The 27,785-nt window shown below is 39.8% G+C and overlaps 1 protein-coding gene across 2 annotated transcripts in view; it reads right to left on the reverse strand.

The window, feature by feature from the left end:
- The window catches only part of stt3b (STT3 oligosaccharyltransferase complex catalytic subunit B), a 45,820-nt gene extending 18,696 nt beyond the window's left edge, over window positions 1-27,124 (reverse strand). For both annotated transcript variants that reach the window (XR_008963388.1, XM_057340291.1), the window contains exons 1-4: window positions 26,625-27,124; window positions 4,495-4,603; window positions 1,682-1,969; window positions 451-516 (exon numbers count right to left, since the gene is read on the reverse strand). Coding sequence is in view for 1 of the 2 variants with exons in the window: in XM_057340291.1 (XP_057196274.1) it covers window positions 451-516; window positions 1,682-1,969; window positions 4,495-4,603; window positions 26,625-26,881 (720 nt within the window). In the remaining variant the exon portion in view is untranslated. The remainder of the gene's footprint in view (window positions 1-450; window positions 517-1,681; window positions 1,970-4,494; window positions 4,604-26,624) is intronic.
- Between the last annotated feature and the right edge of the window lie 661 nt (window positions 27,125-27,785).

Below are 27,785 nucleotides of genomic sequence, written 5' to 3' on the forward strand. Positions count from 1 at the left end.
GGATGGTTACGCTTTTTGAAGCTCTGAAATAATTTTTTGCCCCGTAACCGAATACAAAGTTAAGAAAGATATGTAACATTAACTCAACTTGTGGTTCGCTGAAGAAAGTCATACTGTATACACCTAGGATGGCATGAATGAGAAAACTGAGGTAATTTTCGACTTTGGGTAAACTATTTCTTTGAAATGTATACCACATTGTCCCTGGAAAACACATACTGGTGCGCTACCCACTGTTACACGGCTTTAAATAACTACTTTGTAACCTTTGAACTACTCATAAATGGAGCACTAAAGGTTATATGACAAATTCAACACTTTTGGTACCAAGCAACCCGATAGTACAGATAAAATTTTCGACTCATTTTCTTTCAACCATTCAAGTGTCATTTCTGTACATTTCTCGCATTCCCTCCTTTGTCTCTTACGAGTAATTCGCTGAAAACTCACCATGTAAAAGTACGAGAGGCAGCAGCCGATGGCCCAGAAGACCGAGCCAGTTTTCACCGACTTCACCTGTGTGGAAAGGACAAACTTAAATTCATTCTGCTAATCCTGATAAGATCACACCAAACAAAGCCAAGAGCAGAACCACAGAGATAAGAAAGATTCACTGTTTGAGTTGAGCTGTTCGCTGACAGCAAGCACCAGAGAGATGGGCCGGACACAATCACACAGCTAAAACAATGTCTGCTGTCACGCCATCATTTCCTATTATCTTCTTGTCTGCAATTGAATGGAAGACGTGACTGATGTCTGTCATTGGTTAAAGAAATGTTTTGGCTTAAGCTTTGTGCCGTTCATCATCTCAGAAAATAGTTTTGACTGGCCCTTTTAACTCGTTTAAAACCAATCTTGTTCACAGAAGAACAAAGCATTAATAAACATTAACATTTATAAACTTTCTTGTCAACTTGACTAGTGTGATTACATAAACAAGCCTGTCACCCTACTAGAAAACTTTTTAAATGGAAAAGACAAATATTTGTAGCTTTTAAACTGTGGAACACCTTGCTCCATAGACTTCCATCGTAAGCGGATTATTAAACGCACAATGTTAAAGGGATAGTTCACACAAAAATGTTGTTTCAAATCTGTACAAAATTCTTTGTTCTCTTGAACACAAAAGATGATATTTAGAATAATGTAGGAAACCAAACCATTCTGGGGCACCATTGACTAGCATAGTAGTTTCGTTTCCTACTAAGGATGCCCCAGAAGTGTTTGGTTACAAACATTCTTCCAAATATCTTTTGCTTGTGTTCAGTGGAACAATAACATGAGGGTGAGTAAATTATGACAATTTTAAATTTTTGGTTGAACTATCCCTTTACGTCTTGGAAAACTGTTGGACGTGTTGTCAATGTCCTTCCGAATCCTCGGAAGTCCAAATTCGCTGTTTTTCAGGAAAAGGAAAAAACACTGTACTTTTTAAACGGTTAAAACTGTGTTCTCACTACTGTTTATTGTTTAGATATTTGCAAAACCTAGTGACAAACATTAAGTAACTCATAATAATAAATCATAAAATTTGGAGATACAAGGTTTCGGAAAGACAGCAGCAATATATAAAATGATTCATTCAGTCATCCCATTTGGAGAATAAGTGTTGTTTGATCAATTTTAAATTATCTTTCCAAGAATAATAAAGCAAAAAAAGCTTAATTTCAATACAACTCACCCAGAGGTAGTAGGTGAACTGCAAGGCGAAAATGGCAATGCCCTCATTATCGAAAGAGCCGGCCACAGAACGGGAGATGTAGCCGGGTACGATGGCGATGAAACATGCCGCCAGCAACCCCGCACCCTGATTCCACAGCTCTCGCGTCAGCAGGAAGGTGGAGATGGCGGTCAGGCCGCTGAAGATGGGTGCCAGAAACACGCAAACATCTCGGATGTGAACCGTCACATGAAGCAGATTCAGTATGTAGTGAATCAGACCTGCCGTCACCATCAGACCAGGATACACCTGCAACGGACCATAAAAATGAGCGGCGAACGAAGGCAAAACTGATTATTAGCAGGACGACTATGTCCAGCAATTGAAAGGTTCATAAAAATAAGCCAGTCACCCAACAACAGTCTAGACATTTTGAGAGGTATACGTTTATTCAGCTTTTAAAATTGTTGAATCTTTTCAGCATATCGCTGCATCCGGTTTCACTCAAAGAGATGTAAAATGCATCTATTCTGCTCATCATCTAACACAAGCACATGGCTTACGTGGGAAGTTTAGCACAGGTTCACAAAAATACAGTCTTTCACCTCCGCACTCCCATGCGCTCTTCGTTTCTGTCTCAATGAGCAGTGGTCGGCAGGCTGCGCCGGGAACAGATCAGTCTGCTCCGAAGCCCTTATGACGACTGCTTGAACTGTACACAACAACAGATGCTGTTCCCTGCCGTCTCCAGCCCCCCCGCAGCTTCAACACCAGAGCTGTCAGAGCGAAAGTGCTCCATGCCAAAAGACAGCCAAACTTTCCAGCCCGGAAAGGCAGCTCATTAGCGTAGCTGCGCAGACTTGCTCCTTGACGGGAACTGTTGGGGGGGTTCTGGCTTATTTAGGAACGAAACACATTGTCTAACTTTCACACATATAGTTTTTGCTAGAAACAACACCACTCTTCCTTTTATTTTTGAGAGGTCATGGGTTAACTAACCTCACGTCAAGATTTTTATAAGCGGCTCTAGGAATTTGCAGCACTGTAACATCGCTGGAAGGTTCTGTATTGATGCACAAACTGTACCGGCATTCAAGGTTTGACCGCTCTGAGGCAAGAAATTTGCTTTCCGTGCAGTTTCCAATCAATCACACAAGGTATAAAGCAGCGGATACAATTATTTCATGGGGGTTTTGTTGTAGTTGGGTCATGTGTAACTGTATCAGAGATGAGGAGCAAGTCATTAAATGTAGCATTGGTACTAATTTATACAGGACTGCATTTTTCTGTAGGAATAATGTAGCTTTTCCAGTAACAAGCATTTTTTTTAACAATTTGCAGAATGCCAAAATTTGTTTTAATGTCACATTGTTAGAGAACGAGACCTTACAATTGAGCAAGGAACATTATCACAAATTTTCTATATACAGAGCACAAATTCATAGTAATTTCTTTTGCTTGACAGAATATATCCACCCTGATCATCAGCCGATATCATTTTGTTTTTACTGACAGATACAGATTACTGGCCGATATACTGTATGTGTGCATCTCTTAACATTTATGCATTTTGGGATGCTTTTATCCAACATTACTTACAATGCATTTCACTCATTAGTAGGCCTATGTGTGCTGCCAGTATATTTATCATTAAGCGTTAGGGCTGGGCGATTCGGCCAAAACTCTAAATTTCGATTAATTGAACATTTTCTCTCGATTAAGATTATTAAACACTTATTTTGTTTTTGTTTATTTTTCTTTGTGTTTTGCCCGTGTAGATCACTGACAAGGTTTGTAGTGTAAATATGCCCAACTAAAGGTGGGGTATTTTTTCTAATGAAACATTTCTTATCTCATGTTATTTTTAGATTTATTTATTGAACATTTCGAATAATAGACATCTTTGTTGTTATTTTTTGGAAATATTTCCTCTGCCATTGAAGACAGGAAAACAAACGCAACACAAATCAACAAATCATCTGTCTGCATGTGTAGTGAGAAATACGGTGTACTTTAGGACCCTGCCTGGAAACGCCAGTCCTGCCGTCATAAGAGCCGTCACGTGAAAGAAACAGACGGAGTTTTTAATAGTTGAACGGAGCTTAGAACTCATCAGTCTGTCTAAAGAAATATGAAGTAAACGTGTTTCAGTACATCTATATTTCTCACAATATGCACATATTTGGACTAAAAGTCTTGTGATTACTAAACGGGAGCAGACGTGGAAGAATGTCTCGTATCAACTGTACCTGTCTTTCACGCATATTACATAAACACAGAATATTTGATTTCCATTTGAATCGGGTCGTTTAAAAGTAGACATTTTAAGCTTTCTTTAGACATACGTTTCATGTTTGTGTGATAAGTATTTGCAGAGCCCAGACCTCATACGCCGCTCGGTCTGCACAGCGCAGCGTTTGAACACACCTACAGTTCACACATTTTGTGTCATTTGATCGGCAGTTATAGAGATCGCCGATCAAGCTCTTTAAAGTCAGTATCGGCCGATTAATGATCGGCGAAGAATCAATCGGAGCACCCTTATTTATCATTCAATCAGAGGTTGCGCTAGACTTTTTAGGCTCGTAAAAAATCCATCACAATCTATTTTTACCTGTCACTATGGTGCAAGGTGATGTCACGTGCTAATTAGCATGTTTGTGACATCATCGCTATGTACATGCGTTTACTCTTTGAACTTATTGTGTTAAAACAACTGAATACCCAATAAAGTCATTTACGGCCTTCAGATTTTTCCATCACTGGTCAAAAAAAATCCGTCAGTGACGGAGAATTTTCAGTGAACGAACCACCTGGAATCGAACCCTACTCACCGTCCCCCCCACTATTCTGCCCAGAGGGTACCATGCTCTCTCGTCGAACCAGTTGAGGAACTCATAAAAGCCGTTGGTGGTGAGATGATGAGTCGATCTGTAGTTGAACCTGGAGAGAGAAAAACACAAACGTCATTTCTCATGAGGTACAGGCAGCGTTTTATTACGATTGACATGTCCGGATGTGTTACACTGGGAGAGGAGGTGTGTCGCTGATGGCCAGCGCTCGCAGCAGTGTGTCTGAATGAGTGATGACGGGATCTTTCCACCTACATCAACTCAACTGCCCGCACAACGGTGCCAAAACTATAAAAAGACCATTCCATGAAAAAGTTTCAAATGCTTTACAAGTTCCTAAAAGCATTTCAGTTCTTTAATCCTCCAGATCACATACTACATCTTGAAAGAATTAAACATTTCTATTTGCCTTTTTATTACAGAGGCACAGAAAACATCTGTTCAAAATTGCAATAAGGTAAAAACAAGCAGAAATCCCCCGTTTATGTGCTGTAAGATGAAGAATAACAGTGATGGTGACTTTGTCGGGTCACTCGCTTGATGTATTACACCGGCTACATTGCAAACAACTGGCACAACAAAACCAAAATAATTACAAAACGCCAACAATGCTTCTCTCTGACACAACAGCTGCTTTTTGAGTGTCAGGTGATATTTCTTAAGCACTTATTTGGCAGACTGCGATATAAACACACATCGTCAATTTTGACGCACCGGGTGTCGACTTTTAATGGAATGCCACAAGATTCACGATTTGTAAAACAATGACAGCTGAAAGCGTAATCTTGACTCATTATTTGATTAACTGTGCAGCCCTAAACCACACAGAAGTGAGCGTAAGAGGGTGTGCTGCTAAACCAGTGCAATCAAACTTCAATCAAAAGATGATCCAATTTCATTTCACACTCGGCAGTCTCCTGCTTTCTCTGAATATATTGTTTGCTGATAACAGATAATGCTTTCAGTTCCAGAAAATAATGTGCATACGTATACATAAACACACGCCTTCATGTTTGAAAGCAAATAAAGCCAAGTAGTATTTTGATCGTGCCGAGCAGTTCTGCTTCTATAAACCACCTTTGGAATGAATAAAACATGAGCAGCTAGTTTCAACAAAGTTCAACTTGTTTTATAAAATCCAAATGGATTAGAGAGTTGGAAGTATTGAATATACATGTGATTGCACATCAACTATGTAATATAAAACACAACTTTAACTAATTAGACTAAGTAATTAACAATAATAAATACAACTTTAGTAAACATTTATGATATTGCTGTTTGCCTAACAATTTCCACTTAACAACGGCAAAAATCAAGGTCCAAAACTGCTTAATTTATGCAGCATGATCCTAGACCAATTCGGAAAAGCAAACAACGCTGGTCCAGAAGAATTTCCTGTTTGACTAAACTAAAATACAACCAACAGAACATTTAACAGGATCAAAATGTCAAATGAACATATTTAAAATTGAATTATATATGTGACATTTAAAGGTCCATTTGGGTAATTGTTCTGTCCATTGACAGAAATGAAATATAATAATTAGCTTTCCTGTGGCTCAGTGGTTAGAGCGTGCTGCTAGCAATGCCACGGTCATGGGTTCGAACCCAGGGATTGCACATACAAAAAACAAATGTATAGTATAATGCAATGAAAGTTGCTTTGGATAATGTTAAATTAATTAAAAATGTAAATATACATAACTATGTCTTCAGAGGTGTAAAAAGACCTTACATAATGAAGGGTTATGTTTTTATTACCTTAGAAAGGGCTATTTCTATCTACATACACCGCGGGTCCCCTTCCATGAAATTCGCAGTGTTGTTTCTACAGTAGCCCTAAACGGACAAGCATTTCGTGATACGTTATCTCCTTTGGCAAAGAAGCGAAAACGTGATGATCTTAGTTCTGTGTCAGCCAGCGTAGTGCTTCGTAAGGGAGGGGTGGAGTGAGCCATTGGGTTCAATTCACAACCTCTGCTGCTAAATTTCATACACTGGACCTTATAGTAAAAAATAGTAAAAGTAATAAAAAAAAATTCAGAAGTGCTTCTGGATGAATGTCTACATCTTGCTAAGTGGTCTATAATTGACAGCATAACTAGATAAGCATAAGCTTATGACAGCATAAGCATAAGGGAAAAAACCCTAGTTAATGACCAAAAACCATTTATTTCCTACTTTATAAAAGTCTAAGCAGCCATAAAATCTGTTAGAAATCAGTATTCACAAAGGACCTGTAGATGTATATTTAATTTGATCCACGTGAAAACAAGACTTAGACAGATACACTATTCAAAACTCTTTGTGGGCAAAACCATCCGATGTGATATAGTACCTCACGACAGTAATCCGCTAAATGGACTGCAATCCTCACAATCACGTTTTCATTTGTGTAAAAGGAAATAAGGCATCTAGCCTTATTCCTGTGGCTTCTAATCGCTGCTTCTTTAAATGCAAGTAGCTTCAGTCCACTGGGATTGAAATGCATTACATCTGGGTTTATTTAATCATATTCTAGATAGATGGAAAGTGTCAGAACACAGGCTGCCATTAGATTAATGTTCTCTGTATCATAATATAGCCATTTGACTGCAAGAGATGTTTTGCGCTCAGAAGAGGATCTGGCAACCGAGCGTTTGAGTGGGAGGAACAGAAGAACTGTGAATCATGCGCAAATCCAGACGCTAAACATGAGCGCGCACACACACCGTCACTGACCCTGGTTGCTAACTGACACTGTAACCTGCTACCTCTAATAGCCTTTTTTAGCCTGCCCCGCTCTCTAGAGAAGATAAAGATTCAAGGTTTAGAGATGGTAAAACCCCACAATGTGATACCTGAACCGGGCCATAGATCTATGGGTCACAGCAAAAGGAAATGACATCAAGATCATGCATGTGCACACAAGCTGAAGTTACACACTTCTGAGGTTAAATGTTTGTTGCATTAAGTCTACAGTGGTTCTCAAACTGGGGGCCGTGGCCTTCTGGGGGACCCCAAGATGGTTCCTGGGGGCCACAGATTTTGTGGCATTTTAGAAATATAGATATCTATCATACATTTTGTGCAATCAAACATCAGAAAAACAACGCCACCAACCAAAAAAATTGATGTTTTAGCATTGTTTAACTGAATATTTTCTTGGTTTAATTAAAATTTTAAGTTTAAGAAAATAAGTCTTTATTTGGGGGGCCGCAAAGCAATGCACTCAACACAAAGGGGGCCTTACAACAAAAAAGTTTGAGAACCACTGCATTAAGAGGCAAGACTGCATACTTTTTTCAGCATGATACACAAGCAGACAATAGTAAGGAAGTCACTAGGACATGACCCGAGGCATCAATGAGCCGTGCACTTTAGGGCGGTGTATACTTGGAAGACAAAGTGCAGGACTTTGGGATTATATGAGAGCAACATCAAGTGTTCATAATCAGACGGGAATTTATTCCTGTGCGGTTTAACCCCGTGACACGCGTTTCATTCAACACTCCCACCAGCTCTGAACTCCGCACTGGTCTTCATAAAACTTAATTTCACACAGCGTGGACATACGCACGGAGCGCTGAAAAGGTCCCATTCGGTGGTGCGAAGCAAGCTAACATTTATTAACAGTCACGGTAGAGGGTACGGCAGAAATTGGTGTTTAAAGCGCAGAGGGAAATATGCAAGACAAAAGGTTGTTAAATTTCTTAGACTAAGTTTTTGAAGTCCAGAGGTGCTAACAAAGTCACACGAAGTCTTATGGCGCTTTTCCACTGCATGGTACGGTCAGGTTTAGTACGACTCTGCTCGGTACAGCTCACTTCACTTCGGCTCACTTTGCTTTCCACAGCAGTTTAGTACCGCTTCAAAGTGGGTTGGGATTATAAACTAACTGTACTGTACTGTATTCATCATTGTGAACGAGACAAACACAGGAGAAATGGAGCATATCGATGGCGGATGGCAGCAAAACAAAATACTGCTAAAATACCAGAGAGTATTACAGCGAAGAGCAGACAACGATCATGGTTTGCTCGACGGCGCACGAGGGCAAGCTAATGTAGCATTTAGCATTGCGTTAAGAGTCTCGATCTCTATTTTACTGTCACGAAGCATATAATGAAATGCCAATATTACGTATAAAAATGCGTATCATGTGTTGCAAATCCTATGACGCTGGTAATGATTCTCTCTGCCCAATCAGTGATCTGTGTGTAAACACGTCACATTTTGGTATCGGTACAGTACGCTTGGAACCTCCTCAAGCGAGGTGGTACTAAAAAAAGTATCAGGTACTAGGTACTGTACCCAGTAGGGCTGGGCGATGCATCGTACGGTTGTTATGCTCTCAGTTTCTCAATGACTTACGGTTAAATGCCGCCACATCCGAAAGCCAGAGGGCGCTCTTGCGCACAAACTCCGAATACGGGAAACCGAAGAAGAGCAATTAGTTCCAGGAAATGCCTGTGGACATATTCTATCGCTGTTCTTCAAACGTTTTCAGGTATTTTCATGATAATAAAGTTGATTTATAGTAATGATGATAGACGAGTGTTGCTTTTTCAAATACACGTTATAAACGACTCAATCTCGTAGTGATTCTAGATCGAGCAGACGAGCAATACTTCCTATTGATCACAGAGCCGTAGTTCACAGAAGAGCTGTGCATAAGACATCGAATTGATTTCAGAATCGATTTTGACATGTATAATTATATCGACCAGCCCTAGTACCCAGTGGAAAACCCTATGCAGTGGAAAAGCTCAATTAGTGATATAGGCAAACATAAGTAAAGATAGAATAACTGGCGCTGAAATCCAGTAATTACCTATAATGTCAGAAAGCATTTAAGCCGCAGCCTTGTAAAAACGTGAGCTAGTTATTTAATTGTAGAAGATTCCCTGTATTGCTGAATGTTTCCAGAAATCTGCACCGTAAGACAGGTGAGCTGTATCAACGACAGCGCATATTTGCATACTCTGTTCAGCTTTGTTGCATCACCAACGGAGCTCATGTCCCTCACATCACCAACTTCTGGTCGCTTCTTTACTGTCAGCACAAACACCCCTAAAGAGCCGATCAAAGCCTACAATGCGACAAAATTAAGGAAACATGAAAAACAACAAAGCAGGACTATTAAATCTGAGCTGTCTCACAATATTCTGATAACAGCTGCGAATAAGAGCAACAAGACAGAGGGGTGGGTTTGTTCAAAAGAAGAAACAGTTTCTGTAAAGCCCGATCACTCTAAAATCCAGAGGTTTCAGACAAGCATTCAGCAACGCATTCCTTCTCGATTGAGCTGGTTGAATCATTTTGAGACTGAGGGGTCCAGCTGGGTAACTTGTAATAAATGTTTTGGCTAGCATTATTCCTCTGTTTTGGCTAGCATTATTCCTCCGTCGTGTTTCATCAGTTTAATCCGAACGCAGGAATTGTACAGCACAACCTGTTGGGGTCTGGAGCCAAAAGAGGAGTGGACAAAGATGAAGATTAAACACCTGGAATAAACACACTGAGAAAGACTAATGAAAGGTTTAAACAATTGTAAACTTAACTTATCAATTAAAGCTGACCAAGAGGACAGGCGGCCCAAATATTAAAGGGATACTTCACCCAAAAATGAAAATTCTGTCATCATTTATTCACCTTCGAGTTGTTCCAAATCTGTATATATTTCTTTGTTTTTCATGAACACAGAAAGATTTTTGGAAGACAAATCCAAATCAAGATTTTACTAAATGGGAAAAACATCCAATTGAGAGCCTGCATACAGAAGTCTGTAAAAATCTCTTACAAGTGCACCGACACACAACGCATGCAGGGCAGAATTAGGCAAATATCCACTGTTCAGAAAGAGAGAAAACACATGTGAAACACAGTGACCCTCACTCATATCATTCTGAAGCCCTGAAACACCACGAGATGAGCAAAGAAATGAATCCTCTCTTCAGTCCTGATGTTTCAGTCCTAACATCTACTGATGCTCTCAACCACAACAATACTGACAAAATCACACTCGACACAATCACAACACACATGAAAGAAAACTATATCACTCACTGGAAAACACAAACAAAACAACAAAGTCAAATGTTATTTGGACCTAAAGAGAATACAGTACTGCAGAAGAATGCTTATAACCAGAAAGATTTTGCCCCCATTGACTCCCATAGTAGGAGAAATTACTGTTGAACACAGAAGACATTTTGAACAGCAAACAGTTCTGGTGGACTTTTGACTCATTGTATTTTTTCACTACTATGGGAGTCAATGGGGGGCAAATTCTGTCTGGTTATAAACATTCTTCCAAATATCTTTCCCTGTGTTCACCAGAACAAAGAAATGTATACAGATTTGGAACAACTCGAAGGCGAGTAAATGACAGAACTTTCCATTTTGGGTGAAGTATCACGTTAACCCAAGACAACTCCATGAGGCCCAAAAGTCTGAAAACATCAGTAAAAATACAGACTTATAATTCATAATAATAATTCTAAACTATTTTATGAGGTGGCTATTGTGTATAAATTTGTACTCTCATTTGTATGTTATCATACAATGTGCTTTCACTTCAGTGACTATTAGGGGTTCATGCATACAGTACTTTTTGTTTTTAATAACTGGGTTTTTGCACAACTCGCATAGTACAAATCCATATAAAATTGGCACCTCAAAAGTGCTACGTTTTCCCATCAGTTTCACAATTATGAGAATAAGAATTAAGAGCATCTTATGTTCTTTAACAAAACAAACAAATCTTTCATTTTGTACAAAAAATGTAGTTTTTTCCATAAATGTAAAACTTGATTCCCAGGTTTAAATTAGTTTTTGGAATCTAGCAGTACATATATAACAAACTTCAACAATGATCAAATTGACCAGATTTTACAAAAAAATCCAGACAAATCCAGACCTTAAAAAAGTCTGGTTTATTTTTCTAGCCGACTGTAATACCTACAGCCTAACAGACAGAACAGTTGATATTCTCTGACTTTTCATTCTTTGACAGTTTTTTTTTTCTGTTTAAAAAGCCAATTACTGACATCTAATAGGAGACTTTCTTTCACCCCTCACAATATAAAATAAAATAAAGCCTAATACCTACTCTGTGCCTCGTAGGTGACCGAAGTATCTCTCACCTCAATCATTATTTTCCAACACACACACACACACAGGTTTGTTTGAGTATACTAGTGAGGACATTACATAGACTTCCATTGATTTTATATCAGGCTTATGATATATTCTATCCCCTATCCCTAACCCTAACCCTTAACCTAATAATCACACAAAAATGTCCTCACAAGTGGGTTCACACGTATTTCACTGTGGTACTGAGGACATTTGGCCCTCACAAATATAGCTAAACCAGTACACACACACACACACACACACGCAGGCTTTGGTTGACTATCCCCGTGGGGACAGTCCATAGGCGTAATGTTTTTATACTGTACAAACTGTATATTCTATCCCCTATCCCTAACCCTATCCCTAAACCTAAAGATCATAGAACACTTTTTGCATTTTTAGATTTGTAAAAAATATTGTTCTGTACAATTTATTAGCTTTTGTGCCCCTGGGGACCTCAATTTTGGTCCCCACGGTGACACGAGTCCCCATGTGTTGGTGTGTATTCAGGTTTAGGTCCCCACCGGGATATACAAACATGAACACACACAATCACACACACACACACACACACACACACACACACTTCCTAGTCTTTAGAACATTCAGTCATCAAACATACTGCAAGCTTGCGTCAATGCCCATAACTGAATTTCCACAGAAAACCACAGGTAAGAATGTTAAAAACACCTACAAGAATGTACCCACCAAACCAAATGTCAACACCAGCGAAGCATCACTTGAGTCATTTGAAGGGAGAGATGTACTCCAGCATCCTTCAAAGAACCGGTGTATAAGAGGCATGAAAGCCCACCCTCAAAGACCTGAGCTCAAAGGTACAGCTGCTTCATGTATTCATGAATCCGTTCTCAGCTGTGAAGAGGACTGGAAGTTACTGCCAAGTTTGAAGTTCTGACTGGACTTCTACAAAGTGATGGGGGTTAAGCAAAGTTTGCTCTTTTTACCTGCTCCATTAAAAATGTCTCTGTCCAAGCAAGACTGCTCGAGGCACTTCGACTCAGCAAAAAGAGGTCTGATAGGTGAATAATTAATGGAAAAGTTGTGATTTGTAAAATGAAATATGCTGTACCTGTGCATTAAATATGTGAGAGTAAAACTGAGAGCTGGTACTTCATCCAATACTCATCCCCGTGAAGGATTGAAATCCGACTTTGTAAAGAAATAGAGGGCAGTTTCCAACTACATTAAGTCATACATCATCACTGGACATCTAAAGAATGTGGCCAGATACATTTCTTTTCCTCCAAGTGCTGGTGCCCAACCTGGTCCAGTTGCACAGCAACTCACCGAAGATAAATTTGGCTCTTGAATCCCTTAAACCTGCTGGCTTCAGGCCAGGAGCCACTAATATAAGACACCGGGAGGTGGACGTATTCAAGAGAACGACTCATTCTGGCGAGACTGATGCAACAAACAAAACTGCTCCCATTACATCGCTCCTGCCTGTCTAAACTGAAAGTGGCCAACGCAGCACCTTCAGCTGACGGACACACGGTTGCTATTCCTGTCCCACCGCACAGCGACATCCATCAGCTTTATATCCCTGTTCGACACAAATCATACGATATCATTCACAAATGCCTGAAGTATAAACTGACTGCAATGACTTTCATTTATTATACATCTAAATAACTTGAGCGTCAAAATAAAGCTAGCTTGCGGTGGAATAAAGATGCTGAAATGAAATTAATGAGGGTGATGCAATTTTAAAAACTGTTGGTGAATAACTATGTTCTCAAATTTGACTCACCGTGTTTATTTGTAGGCAGGCTATGTAGGAATAATAACAGGTTTAGTAGCATTAAGTCATCATTTTTTATTATGGGTTTTGTCATCACGTGGGCACTGCACTGGTGATTATTTCCATTTTCTTTACTATTTTCGGAGTGTTGGTTGTTTGGGCATTGGAGGGAGGGGGCGAGGAGCGGGACGGATCATTTTCTGTTGACCATACGGCAAGATTGGCTTATGTATTCTGTACATTACCCATCGTTGGGTCACAAATGGACAAACCCAACCGTTGGGTTAAATGAACCCAGAATATGGCTATATTTGACCCTATAATGGATTAAAACAACCCAGGTTCATTTAAAACCCAGTGGCTGGGTTTGTCTATTTTGACCCACATTTTTAAGAGTGTATGCTTTTGTATGCCTTACTAAATAACAGTAAGAAATCAACCGTTTTGGTATGTATGAATATGATACCTTACAAGTCAAGATGTACCAACTCCAAACCAGTTTTATGAACCTTCTAGATACATTACATGATGTTAAAACATAACCCATTAAATTTAACTACTTGGAATGAAGTGAATTAAACATTAACAGCCAATAATAATACTTTGGGATATAATGCATGGCACACAAACATCACACAATATGGTTTTAAAGCTGACCTGCTCAGAATACAACCAATGAGAATGAAGAACAGATGGGCCTACTTTAAACAGAAAAAAGTCTCATCCTTAAAAATATTTATAGCATCAGTGGCTCCATTAGTGACCCTACCACTATAAAAGAAAACCATGGATAGGGGCAGAAAAGGTTTTATAACTGAACTGGGTTTGATCAACAGATCAGTCAGCTGTAACGGATTCAGTGACTGTTCTTTTTAAAAGAGAAATTGGGGCTTCAGAAACCCGCACAACGCCTGACAGGATTTCAGAAACCCAATTCACGCGGTGAGCGTGTCTGGTCAAAGCAATCAGGCCGAACGATTTAAGCATCGATCAAGCCTCGTTGAAAAACCTTTAATCTTTTTAAAAACGCAGATGGGCGGAGGCAAAGAAAGCAAATGCCAAACTTACATCTCACTTCCCGTGTGTTAATTTCCTGGAGATTTAATCCAACATAAAAGAACTGATTAACCTTGAGGGACGATCCGGAAGGTTAAGGACAAGGAGTTAGTCCCGCCTGACAAGAGCACATCAAAGAGATGCTCTTGGAATATCTTTAAGGGCCCGTAATTGGCAAGAGAAAAGCTTGTGCCGTGAATGCAAAGCAGCTGAGCAAAGAGAGTGCCTCCTCATTAAACGTATTCCATTTTAGCACACAAAGATGCCGGCGACCCATTGTGTACTGCGTACAGAATAAACAATTTTATCCAAGTGTAGGCGAAAACCCACAGCGATTAATATTTAGCATGTCGCTGTTTGAGGACGGATTAGGAAACGTCTGCCTGTAATATTGATATGATCACAGTTTATTTGTATCGTAGATTAAAGGACTAGACACACAGAATAATATTATTGTCCCAAACTATAATTGTCCTTTGAAAATTGCTCATGGTCCACAAATCCCAAGTCTTGGCTTGATCACGGATAACTATCTGGCTCAAATAAATAATGACATTCTGATAAGACTAATTCACACTGTTCCAACAACTGTGAAAAACTCAAAGAAACATTAACTTGTAACTTGGCTCTTAGATTTAGAATAAACAAGTCAGTTGGCGAGCGGCGGATCATTGCGAGTTAGTTTTAAACAACGAAGAGTTACATTTAAGTCTCATGTAGCCAAACCTTGAGATGGCCGAAGCGACCCGAGTTTTAACCCCAGGTGTGAATGCGTGCCAATGTTCCTTTCGGATCTCAAAGAAATATCATGAATATTATTGCTGCATATAAATCTAAAGCAATGAGTTTGTACAGCTGTGAACTTTCATAACATAACAGTAAGCAGGTTGGAACATAACACGGTAAGAGACCAGACAGACCACTTGCAGCCTTCAACAAGCTGAAGATGCTAAAGCGAGAGACTCCTACTGTCTGAAAGAAACCAAGAACTTAGCTCTGTAATGGATGTTTTCAAAGTCAAATAGGCCGTGTCAAATTCTGCACTCTGCCCTTGGGCGGACAAAACACTACATTGATGAAACCGGAGTGAGAGTACATAATGAACCGTAAAACATTACTTCTGTTTAGTGCTGGGAGGTATACTGATACTAAAGCACCCTGAAAGGAATGCCCATTCCAATCAATCGAGAGTCAAAGAAACATGAAACAGAGCTTATGTTAACATTTCTCATATGCATCCAAACGAAAAGGCACGATTTAATACACGGTGCGAAAAGCAGCAGTTTGTCTAATGCCATTGCATATTTCGTTCGAGTAAAAGCCTGCGTGAAGTCTTTTAGGTAGTTAACACTCGTTCTAATGCATGAATGCACAAAGCTATCGGATTCGTTACATGAGCACAGCAACTCGCTCTTCAAATGCTCTTTTAAAAGAAGATTCTTGAAGCTCTCAAGTTGTCTATGCTATCATTTTTTCAAGAAACTTAAGCTTCGATACCAATGAAATAGTTCAAAACTATTGGGAATCAGGTAAGGCCAGAAGAACGTTTAAGACACTTGTACTTGTACTTGTACTTGCTTAATAACTTTTATTTTTAACGAATCACCCGATTCAAATAAAAAGACTAGATTTTTTTTTTTTTAACGCCAAGAAACCTTCTATGGCTATGTTTATGGTGAGAGCCTGATTTAGTTATTAAAAATTAAATGCAGCACGTGTTTTCATATTTGTCTGATAAATGCTTCATTAAAATAAAAAACAGCGGATTCAAATTTAAAAAGGCTTGATGAAAATTATAAAAACAATGTTAAACAATATAATGTTTTTCAAAAAAAAAAGATCTTAACACAAAAGAAGGATGTGGCTTGTGGCACATAATTCATTTTAATATTTGTCTGCTTTAATAAAAGGTGACGGTGTCAAAAATATTTTCAGTTTTTCTGAACTTACTATTTAAAGGAATGTGTTTAGGAAAAAATATCATTTTAGTTTCATTCTGTGAACTACTAACAATATTTTTACCAAATTTTAAACATAAATATTGTTTCTATTTGTATTTATTTGCAAATAACGAAAACTGGAGAAACAGGTCAAAATAACAGAAAAGATGCTCTGTACTTTTTCAGACCTCAAATCCTGCAAAGAAAACAAGTTCATATTCACTTTTAAGCAATACAACAGCAATATTATTTATACATGTATTTAGGAAAAGTAAAAAAAGAAAAAATGTGATAACTCAAGGTTAAAAATCAAGGTTTTCATGCGTCTTGTCATGCTGTCAGTCTTTCACATGACTTTGTCACTCCTGAGGTTTGATTTTGTTGAAATTTAACAGGACACGGCCTAGAATGGCAACAAAACATCTAGAAATGCTGATTAAATGAAAATTTGGAATGGTCTCTTAATTCTTCCTGCAGCTGTATGTAATTTGCTCGACGAACTCCAAGTCACCACCACCCACTCCATGATCTCGTGACTATTCAATCCTACAAAGGCAATAGCCTGAAGTTCAGCCTACAAGATAACAATGACTCCGAAATGTTCAAACGAAATTGTTGTGTCAGTTAAACGGGCAGATATTATTCACCTGGACTGAAAGGTTGCATCAGAAAAGCACAAAAACACCCATTTCAAACCACTCTAATTGTCATGAGCCTTTGCACTGTTCTTCAACAATGCTTCGTGAAGGTTACACAAAGCCCAGTAATAAGCAGACCTCTGCACGGCCCCGTCTCCTCCTAATTGACATGAATTATTACGGAGACCTGTACTGGAGGCCGGCCGCAGGCTACAGGACGCTGATGCATTATAATTCTCCACATATCCTCCAATAATAGCACAATCTTGTTCTCAGAGATACAGGAGCGCAGCCGAGAGATAAGTGGCACTCAAACGCGCCTTCAGATCAGAATGCCCGTCACAGACAATACAACCCCGGTCACACAGATACAGGATGAAAGCTCAATTAACACAAGAGAGGATGGATAATGCCACATGGATAGAGAAAGAGGCAAATAGAAAAGCTAAATCAGAAACGTTAGATTTGCCTTTTTCTCTCCAGCTTTCATTGTGCAATCGCAATATAGGGCACTGTTATTTGTCTTGAAGAGGCTGAAATAAGCACACAAGCCAGAGAGTCAGAGAGAGAATACACTAGAGGAATCAGGAGAAGAAAAGCAGAACAGGAAACGCAGCACTCTACATCCAAAAATGAGACCGGACAGGGCAGGCTCGGGGCAGTGTGCTGGAAACCCAAAGAATCAGTGCGTAGCCTACGCGTATGTTGATCTGAAATTATCTGGACATGAAACAAATACTCATTTGAGCTCTCAAATCAATAAAGCCCCTGGCTTAAAATGTAGAAAAGTTGTTTGAACAGCTTGGGCTGGAAGGCTAAGGGCTCTCAGACTTATTACAATCTCAAGATGCAAGCAGCCAAACAGGACAGTCGGTCAATCTCTGAACAGCTCTACAGATGAGACGGAAATAGACTACATAAACCAACATTTCAAGGTCAAGCGTGCAGTGTCATTAGAATACGTTGACTTACTATAGTTTAGTATGGATAGACATCCTTCGAAAGATTGCATTGAGGGAGTGTTGCTGTGTTGGCTGGCTGGAACGCTCAAACAAATACAGAAATGCTGTGTCAACTTTTCTGTTACAGGTTGTCGCCTTGGAATTATAAAGTTCTATCTGCATTCTCAGCAGTTTTGAGACATTAAGCTAAGTTTTTGCATTGTATTTTCTTAGGTGGAACAACTTACAATTTACATTTGATGTCTTTTCTTTAAATTGTGTTGCCACAGAATAGGAATATTTGAATAACTCAATTTCAGAATCAGAATCAGAATCAGAAGAGCTTTATTGCCAAGTGTGCTTGCACACACAAGGAATTTTCTTTGGTGTTGGAAGCTTCTAGTACAGACATTCAACACAATGACAATACAATTTTGACAAAAATGTCAGATAGAACCAAGGTGACAATGTTACATATTGAAATAGAAAACATATCAGGCCTGTTTACCTTTTCTTAAAGGGATACTTCAGGCTTGAATCAAAATTTCCCCATGTTTTACTTACCCTCAAGGCATCCTAAGTGAATGTTGTCTGTTGTCTGATATCGGTCACAAAATAAGACCTAAACAGTTTCAACAAATGAAATTTCCTTAATCACAACTAATAATATGTCCCTATTTTTCATTAACATTTACTCAGTAACTTTTAGTCCAAGTCAGTGAGTGCAGCTGTGACACGTCAGAGGAGATCTGGCCCTCCCGGCTGAGTCTGGTTTCTCCCGAGGTTTTTTTCTCCATTTATTTATCATTGGAGTTTGGGTTCCTCGCCACAGGGCCGTGTTGGCTTGCTCACCGGAAGACTGCTGATATTAGATATTATTTACTAGAATGATCTTGCTTGTTCTATAAACACCATGCACTGTGCTGTTTTTGACCTTTTCTGTTTTTCTTATTTTCTCCTGTAGAGCTGCTTTGGAACAATGCACATTGTGAAAAGCACTATATAAATAAAATTGAATGTGACTTTCTTCTTGAAGAATAATGTAGTCGGAGTTATAATACCACATATACTTTTACTTCCAAACGGTAGAATGGGAGTGAATGGGGGGCAATTCTGTGGTCTTAAAGACCGAATCGATGCATTTGTTTAAGAGAAATATCCAAATTGACAACGCTATTAACGATAATGTCAAAAATCCACTGCAGGCGAACGAGAGGCTTGTTTTTCAGGCAAATGACGCAGGCGTGTCGTAAATCCCTGTGACTGTGAATAGAAGCACAGCCTCCTCTGGGCGGGAGCTTCGTCACCATCATTTGCTGGAAAAACAAGCCTCTCGTTCGCCTGCAGTGGACATTTGACATTATCGTTAATAGCGTTGTCAATATGGATATTTCTCTTAAACAAATGCATCGATTCGCAACACTGGACTCCACTGACTTCTATTGTACAGACACAAACCATCAAGACATCTCTTAAAATAATTACGCAAAAAAAATATAATTTGGGGGGACCTATCCCTTTAAAACTAGCCAAAAGCCTTTAGTTATGAGTCACTTAACAGCCTGTACTATGAAAGACTACAATTGATGAACAAATCCCAGTCAACACCATCTTTTACAACGAGTAATAAACTGAAAACACAAGAGGTTGCGTTAACTGAAAATTCTCCGTCGTTGACAGATTTTTTTTACCAGTGACAGAAAAATCTGAAGGCCGTCCGTCATTTTGACGGATTAGAATCAGGGCAAATTGTAATTCCTCTTTTTGTCGAGTTGGTCGCATCCAAACATTTCCTTTCATCAGATTGTGATAAGCGGCCGTTGGTACCCCTGACCTGAACGCGATCGCAAAGGGATGCTTGTTTCCATTCATTACTCATAAACACCTCGTCCATTCCGGAAAACCCACGCAGGATCAGCGGAGACTCGCGTTGTGTCAGCCAGGCGCGTGTATAAACAAGGCATTAGGCGCGCACAAACCAGTGGTGCGGTGTTTACAGACCTTTTCTCTTCAGAGAGCGATAGCGTCTAGTATCATGTTGGATATACCTTAACTTTCAGTGAGTGGAAAAATTTCTCTCTGCGTCTTCAATTCTGCGAGTTCAATGAGCGGCAGAAGCAGCACATTCATGACCAAACAGCAGCTTAAAGTTGCTTGTAAGTGAATGATTAAAAAACAGTTTACAAGCACCTGTCATTGTTAATGACTGGACATATTACCATAAACATTTGTCTACAATTATTATTTTATGTCTGACAACAGAAACATTAAATATGTAAACGACTTCAACTTTATTGGGTATTCAGTTGTATTAAAATGCATTAAGTTCGATGACGCCACAAACATGTTAATTAGCACCAAACATGACCTTGCACCATAGTGACGTGTAAAAATAGACTTTGACAGATTTTTACGAGCCTGTCCGTCATTTAAGTCTAGCGCAACCTCTGGTACTACCTGCTCTTTCAATTCTCGAATAGACAGTCTTTATCATTTTGTGGTAGTATACTAGAGTATTATTTGGCCAAAAAAGTAATTCCATTGAGTGCACACAAAATACACCATCAATATTTTAAGTCTATTTGCCAGAAATTAATAAGTAACAACTTCAACTAGCATGTAGATAACCTCAAAGCTCCATTCAGACATATTCATGTCACTGTTTTTAGCACATCACAAATCTCCTATGCTGAAGTTATGGATATGTAAATGGAGCAAAATCAAAAAAACACTTTCACATGAATCACTACTCACCAGCAAATGTCAAAGGTCTCAGATGGAAAACTAGGTGCAATGTGTCCAGGCAAACAACTACACGAACAGAACCAAAAGACCACTTCTCCAGAAGAACTTGAGCACTCACATTCACAGTTAAAAGCTTCTCAACATGCGTATGACTAACAAAGCTGGAAAATCAAACTTAACCAATGCACGCCTGGCAGAAAGTGAAAAACTCCTGGTATGTCCACTGCGAGAGCACACAATAGCCCATGTGGTGTCAATGACACACTCGAGAGCACGGGTCCATGTGTGCAAGCAAACAAAAGTACACAACCAAACATAAGTATGCCAAGAAAGGGGCACAAATAAACGTGGTTTAAAAATCAAAGACTGATTTAATGGTTTCCAACCTCACAAAACAACCAAAAAGGATTTGAAAAGGACTGTCTGCGATTACGTAATCAGACGATGATGCAACAAGCTTAACGCTGCCTTTCATACATGACAAGGTTATGCATCTCTCTTTGCAGCCTTAATTTTTCATCTTTCTGAAGTTATGACATCACAGAAACATAAGACATTAATTCATTAACGCATTCAAATGGACTTGCCGAGTGTAGTAGCATCACAGAGAACTGTCACAGCAACATCTCGCTAAATAAATTATCATGCCATTTTAGGATATGATGCGTGCTTTACTGGCCTGAAAGGAAATGGGCTAATGACACGGGAATGGATGGCAAAGCCATTACACATAATGTGGTTTAGAAAACCATCCCAATGAAATTCAGAAGGCCATTAGCAGATAATAAAGCCTCATTGGCTAATTAGTGTTGCTTTCAAAAAGGCAAGCGTTATTACTATGGCTCATGCATAGGGTTAAATTTACTCAAATTCTTAACCCCAAGTATTCAATTTTGGCACCTCAAATTATACGGACTGTTAGGGAGCGATTTGCTATTTCAAAAATAAGCAGCCAGCTTTATGGTTTCCAACTAATCACCTGGGCAAAAATGTATAAGATCTACACTGAAAGAGAACCCAAGCAATATTTATTGCCCTAAACAGGCTTTTTTACTATTAAAGAACATCCACAGTAACTAGGGCAGGGAGATATCAAAGAGCACTTTTCCACCATCGAGCCGAATCGTTCTCGTTGCTTAATTTTTCTACTCCGTGCCGATCCATGCCAGCCATACGGTACGCAAATGGTTTCGCAGGGCCGATAACGGAAATCTTTAGAATGTAAACACAAACGCGTCATGAGTTGCCTTGGTAACACAAGACACATTCTATTAGCACGTCTAAATGTCTCTGTGCCAGGAACAGTTTGTAACCGTGCTGTGTCGAAGCAGGCTCACGTGGAAATATAACTGTAATCGTTTCAGACCGTGCTTAGAACGGTTCGGCGCAATGGTGGAAAAAATGTTGTTAAATATTAAAAAGTATTGTTAAAAATTGAAATTAATGTGCAAAAGACAACACCATTAAGCAATTTTACTCTCCCTTCAGTCTCACGAGTAGCGCAAAACGTAACTCGTCATTATCAAAAGGGCGACAACAAGCAACAGGTGTGGAAAAAGACACGACAAATGAATAATGAATTATTCCCCAAAGCGAATGCACAATCTGTAATCTGGCTGTGCAATACTGAAGAAAATGTGATATATACAGTATGTTGCTAAATAATGTGACAATAACGTGAAACCAGAACGGAAGTGACTTAAACTGCAATTCATTGACTGGCTCCAAAACAGAGCAGAATCTCATTGAGCCCCATGTTACAAATCCCAATTTTATAGCAGAAAAAACATGTTTACAGCCTGGTACAAAAAATGATTTTGGTCTATATAGCTAATTTTGCCCTTCATGACAGCTGTGAGGGGGTGAATTTTTGTATAACTTATCCTTTTAAATTATATCAAGCCTTAAAATTCTGCATTAATTAAGGGCGTGGCCATTTGATTGACAGGTTGTTTCACCAACCAGGCACCTCATCTCCACCCACGTCCTGTCATTTTGCCCATTTTCGATTAACCGGGAGTTACATGCGGTGACCAGCTCCGCCCACTTTATGCTTAAAAATTGCTCTTCACAAACCTACGGGTGACATCACGGACACTACGTCCATATTTTATATGGTATGTACGAGGAGGAGATAAGCAGGAAACAGATAATAACTACTGTGAAGTGTAACGGCTGAGGGACATACATTATATTGTAGGATTTGCCTACTGGTAGTGCTTATCTGACAACCAATCATATGTGACCTTTACGAAAACCATTTACATGAGACCAGATATTTTCCCTTAAAACTCATTATTTTGATGGGTTGTTTTTTCCTTCACTTAGCTGACAGTGTTACCTATGAATGGGGTATATGCACACAGAGCGATGACGTATGTCCGCAAAAATCTCAGCCAGCTCAGTTACATCCGGCGCACGTAGCGGCCATTGGAAACAATTGTATTTTTCCACTAGGTCTCAACAATCAACAATAGTGAATTGTACATCAACAATCAAAAAGGAAAAGCGCTTCAGGCTATCCGTTTCAAGCTACATTCACAAATATGAAAAAAAAGCAAAGACTTTTGCACTTACTCAAGGCATATATAGGGATAGGTACTGAAACCTGGTATTAAACGGGCCCCGGGGCAAAATTATGACAGACCGGAGCATCGATTGGTTCTGCTTTCGGTCCTCAGGAAAAAAAATATTATATGTTATTGCTACATTAACGTTATCTTGCACATTTTATATCAACAATAGTTTTTAATTGTCAAAAACACCAAGAATTTAGTCTTTGGCGCATGCATATTCGTTACTGTGCGTTCAGACCGCCGCCGTCGAGAGCGTCAAAAATCACTCTGGCCGCCCTGCCAACAACGCTGTAGAACGAGTCTTGGGCGCGCTGACGCTCTGACGTAGATCGAAATCTTATCTTGTATTTAAAGGGGCCGCAAGCAAACAAGCTTGTTGATCTTGTGCAGACTGACCACAAGAAACTGATCGGTGGAAAGAATGTTATTGTAGTTACACGTTTGCTAACGAAATAAACCAATTAAAAGGCATTTGTGTGGTGTGGCTTTTGTGTTCATGGTTAAGTGCTAGTCTAATTTCAACATCATAGCAGACATTTACTAGCCTTGGTCTTTAATTAACATCAATATGTGTGCAACCTACATTACAAACTCTCCTGGTCGAAGTGTAATGTTAGCTTTAATGCAGTTGGTCAAAGCGGAAATATTCTGCAGCAGTAACACTGTTTTGCATGCTCTAGCGCTCAAGTTAGCATGAAATTCCCGCTTATTTACAGAAAATGTATAACGTTAATGCACATCATCAGCAACTCACCAGGAACACAAACAATCTCAGACACCTTGGTCCACGCATCATTTTTATTTATTTATGTCCCTGTACGCAAACAGGGACACGGCGTCGTATAGGATTGAGAAACCCGCCACAGCAATTATCAACTTCTCCTCCATTTTGCTTGGGAACTAATGTGGTCGGAACCAAAGTTTACAGGGCTACTTTCTCTGGAATCATCTCAAGAGATGGACTTCTACGTTCCGATTGGTTGCCGCCTTACCGCGTCATAGCTCATTACCATAAAGTTGACCTGATTTCAACTCTCCTTGACGCCCTCAACGGCCAAGACGCGCCGCGCCGCTCCTCGCCGCTGGCTCACATTGAAAATGAATGACTTCCGGCCACTTTGACGCTCTCGACGGCGGCAGTCTGAATGCACAGTTATTCCCAGCAGAGTGCGCGAGGCGGCACGTCACGTGTCTCTCGCGCAGTTTGTGTCTACACAGCGCGCGCACACACGAACAGCCTCACAGAAGAAAGATGCTCTAAATTCACGACGAAGGCGGAGAAAAGTGTAGTTACACTTCACAAAAGTTGATGCTGACAGTGACAATGCTCGTTGCCACAAGTGAAACAAAACCTTTGCTTGTAAGGGTGAAAACACAAGTTATCTGTCAAAGCACCTGTCAAAAGTGCATCATGTAACGTTACAGATCGAGAGATGCACTGTTTTTGACTGCTCAGCCCAATATAGATCATCTCTTGATGGCCCATCTACGTCAGGTATATATGCTGAATGCTAACAGACGTTACTTGAACTCTGACATTATATATGCTAATGACATACACCCTATTTAAAACAACTGTAAATTCGATCTAACTGGTTTCCATAACCTTACAACTATGCTAATTCCACATGGGTGAAAGGAAATTACACATTTAATCCATTTTCTATTATGTGTAATCATTATTACACTGAGAACTGAAATAATTCAGTGCAGTATGCACAAAATAAACATGCACAAATACATAACTATTAAGAGTAAAATTCAATTGCCCTCATAAAGATTGTGAAATGTTTTTTGAGCTGCAGCAAACCAACCCAATCCTTCTGATTCCGCTGGTCCATCCCCAAGAAGACATATCTTTATATCAAAAAGTACCGATAAGAACACCGTTAAAGTACCGGACCGATAAGCGTAGTAATACCGTTAAAATCTGAACGATACCCATCCCTAGGCATATAGCAATGTGTTGAGCCATAGTGTTGTCTGTTCGCTGAAATTTGAACGTTTTCTTACTAAACACACCGTTATCACTTGATGATAAATTACCTCAGCAGAAGTACGCCAGAGAGCGGAAGTACGCCATCGCCCAGTATGCATATACCCCATGAACTGTGACAAACTCAGACATCAAATCACAAAAAGTTTATCAAGACCATGACAAGGCTCTTTCAATAATTAGCCGTGGTTACTACTAGTATAAGATAAACATTTGACCACACAGAAAAACAAAAACTTCCAGCTTGATTACTCCCTGAGAAACCAACATTGTACTAAACCAGTAATCACCCATCAATTTGCATATTTTGCATGGGCAAAAAGCAGCCTTATTTTTGAATATCTATGCAATACAAAGCGTCTGTCTGTCTGGTGGTGACGTGACGTGACGACAAAGATTTCAATGACGATAAAATACCGCAAAAAAAGACTCTAATTCCACCAGGAAGATGAACCATGACTTATATTTTCCACCTTAAGTCCTCAGTAGTTTCACACACAGGTATGTCTCCCTTGCTTTTTACGCAGGCAACAAGGAAATACATTATACTGTGTGTTGAGGAATAGGAAACGAGTGCTTTCGAGTTTATACTGGTGGGTACTGCACAAAAAATCGATTGAAATCTATATAATTTCTAACACAATTCAACATTATATTGCCACAACTATACATATAGCTATACAGCAGAAATTACAAGCTTCTGTTTGACAGGGTCTACACCATCGACCAATTAAATACTAATAAAATCAAACTTTCCTATCTGCAATCTGAAACCCATCACAAAACATACAGATTTAAACTATACACACATTATTAATACGCTTAGGTAACACTTAAACAACGTTACTAACACGCATAATGCTTAAAAATTAGCTGATGTACTATACATTTAAGCATGCAAAAGAGTCGAAGCTTGACATATCTAAGAATTTCGTGACCTGTCAAGAATTACACAATGCGACCTTACACGGAAGTCACTGAGTGAAGTAGCTCGTCGTTGCATTCATTACCGTTTTGCTAAAAAGGCTGTTCGTGCTGGCCACATTTATTTGAAGAAAAGTGTGAGTTTAGTTTACAGCGCATAACTAAACGATGGAGAACAACAGTCATGCAACTGCCATGCGGTTACGTGTCAAAATTGTCAAGCGTGGACGTGCCGCACCGAGACAAAACGCTTCCTAGACAATTACACAGAAATGAATGAAAGCTCGCAGCAACCGTTGTGCATCACACACTAAATCCTATGAAAATCAAGATTACTGCAAATTTACTTGTGAATTACATTTAATAACATAAGATCTCGAAAACGAACCCACCCGCCTTTAACGTCACTTACCAAGGGTCAAACTCATGAATGATGCTCTCGAAGCGAATGACTGCGAAAAGTCGAGAGCTGAATCCTGCCAACCAGGCCAGAAAGAGAATAGTGAACGACAGCAAAGACTGCCATCCCGCCGGTTGCGTCAGTCCCCCGGACAGGCCTCCGCCGCTACATCCAGCCGGGGAGTTGGGCCGCCCGTTGCCCGAGACCGAACCCCCGGCGTTGGAGCTCGCTTTGTGCTTACAATCGGAGGCGGTGTGGTGCTCCGCCATGTTCTGAGCGAGCCGTGCTGGAGGATCTGTTTTAGGAAAGCTCTTCCCACCGCCACGCACCCCTCTGTCCACCAACCCACTCCCTCCTCGGCTCCAATATTTCAGCGGCTTGGCTTCAAATGCAGTTCTTTATTTGCTTTATAATTACGACTTGTATTTATTTGCATTAGATTCTGCGTAGAGTGGCATGCTAACCGGCTTGTACCACTCAGCAGTCACAAGAGAAACACTAGTGTGGGGGAGACAGGGCGGATCTGCGCGATACAGCAGGAAGAATCTTTCAGCCTCTCATAGCGAGACAGGTAGAACAAGGCGGGTCACAAGCTGGTCGACTTCAGCCAATAAGCTGCAAGCGGACGACCGACAGGGGCAGTCGTTTAGCCAATGATATTGCTCGCTTTCTGGACCGTTGAGAAAGCTAACGGAAAAAGCTCATAGGAAAGTGGCCAATCATGTGACTGATTTAAAAGAACGGACATGCTTTTGAGCCAATCAGCGTACAGGAAAGCCGTCGCCTTGTAGCGCGGTGGGCCAATTTCTGGCCACTTTGAAACGTAATTTTTTCGCGGATGTCAAGCGATTAATTTGACATCTGGATGTAAAGTAAATTAAAGGGTTTTTTTGGCACGAAGGGCTTGTTTAAGAGAAACACATCACGATGGTTAAACGCGTAGCACACAGTTTTCATGTGTTGCTTTAACAGTGTGTTAGATTATTTAAAGTTTGAATGCATTTAATATTTTAGCAATTGATGGGTTTCGTACATTTAATATTCTAGCCATTGATGCCATTCGGTTTGGGTCGGTTATTGCCTTATTATCATGCTATATTGGCTCTTAATGTTTGCAAAGACACAATACTGCACAATAAACCAGTAATGTTCTGAGAATCAGCACTATGGAAA

Source organism: Triplophysa rosa, linkage group LG8, assembly GCF_024868665.1.
Source record: "Triplophysa rosa linkage group LG8, Trosa_1v2, whole genome shotgun sequence".
In the NCBI taxonomy this organism is placed as follows: Eukaryota; Metazoa; Chordata; class Actinopteri; order Cypriniformes; family Nemacheilidae; genus Triplophysa; species Triplophysa rosa.